Source organism: Buceros rhinoceros, unplaced genomic scaffold, assembly GCF_000710305.1.
Source record: "Buceros rhinoceros silvestris isolate BGI_N320 unplaced genomic scaffold, ASM71030v1 scaffold25735, whole genome shotgun sequence".
Taxonomy (NCBI): domain Eukaryota; kingdom Metazoa; phylum Chordata; class Aves; order Bucerotiformes; family Bucerotidae; genus Buceros; species Buceros rhinoceros.
The window spans coordinates 9,535-9,817 of record NW_010412657.1 but is presented as its reverse complement, the minus strand read 5'-3'; the positions used below and the strand labels follow the sequence as shown (position 1 = coordinate 9,817).

Here is a 283-nt window from a genome sequence, read left to right as displayed (position 1 = left end):
GTGTGGACGAGGACACGCCAACGTCTCCCAGCAGCGCGGGAACCTCTCCCTGGTAAGGCAGGGGTTCCACAGACCCCCCCAGAGCTTCTTGGCAGCGCTGGGGGAGTCTCAAAGCACGTGTCCGTCTCTCCCCTTCCCAGTGCTTCAGCTCCATCGAGCTTTTTGCCATCCACAACCTGAGCGAAGGCTCTGCCGTGGGGCACAGTGAGTTCAAGGAGTTCTGCCCCACCATCCTGCAGCAGCTGGAGTCGGGGGCCTGCGCCTCCGAGAACCTGGAAAATGA

At 62.2% G+C, this 283-nt stretch overlaps 1 protein-coding gene across 1 annotated transcript in view; it reads left to right on the top strand.

Annotated features, from left to right (window-relative positions):
• The window catches only part of SLC39A14 (solute carrier family 39 (zinc transporter), member 14), a 6,883-nt gene that overhangs the window by 1,185 nt on the left and 5,415 nt on the right, over positions 1 to 283 (top strand). The window contains 1 exon segment of the mRNA XM_010136486.1: positions 141 to 283. Within this exon segment, the coding sequence (XP_010134788.1) occupies positions 141 to 283 (143 nt within the window).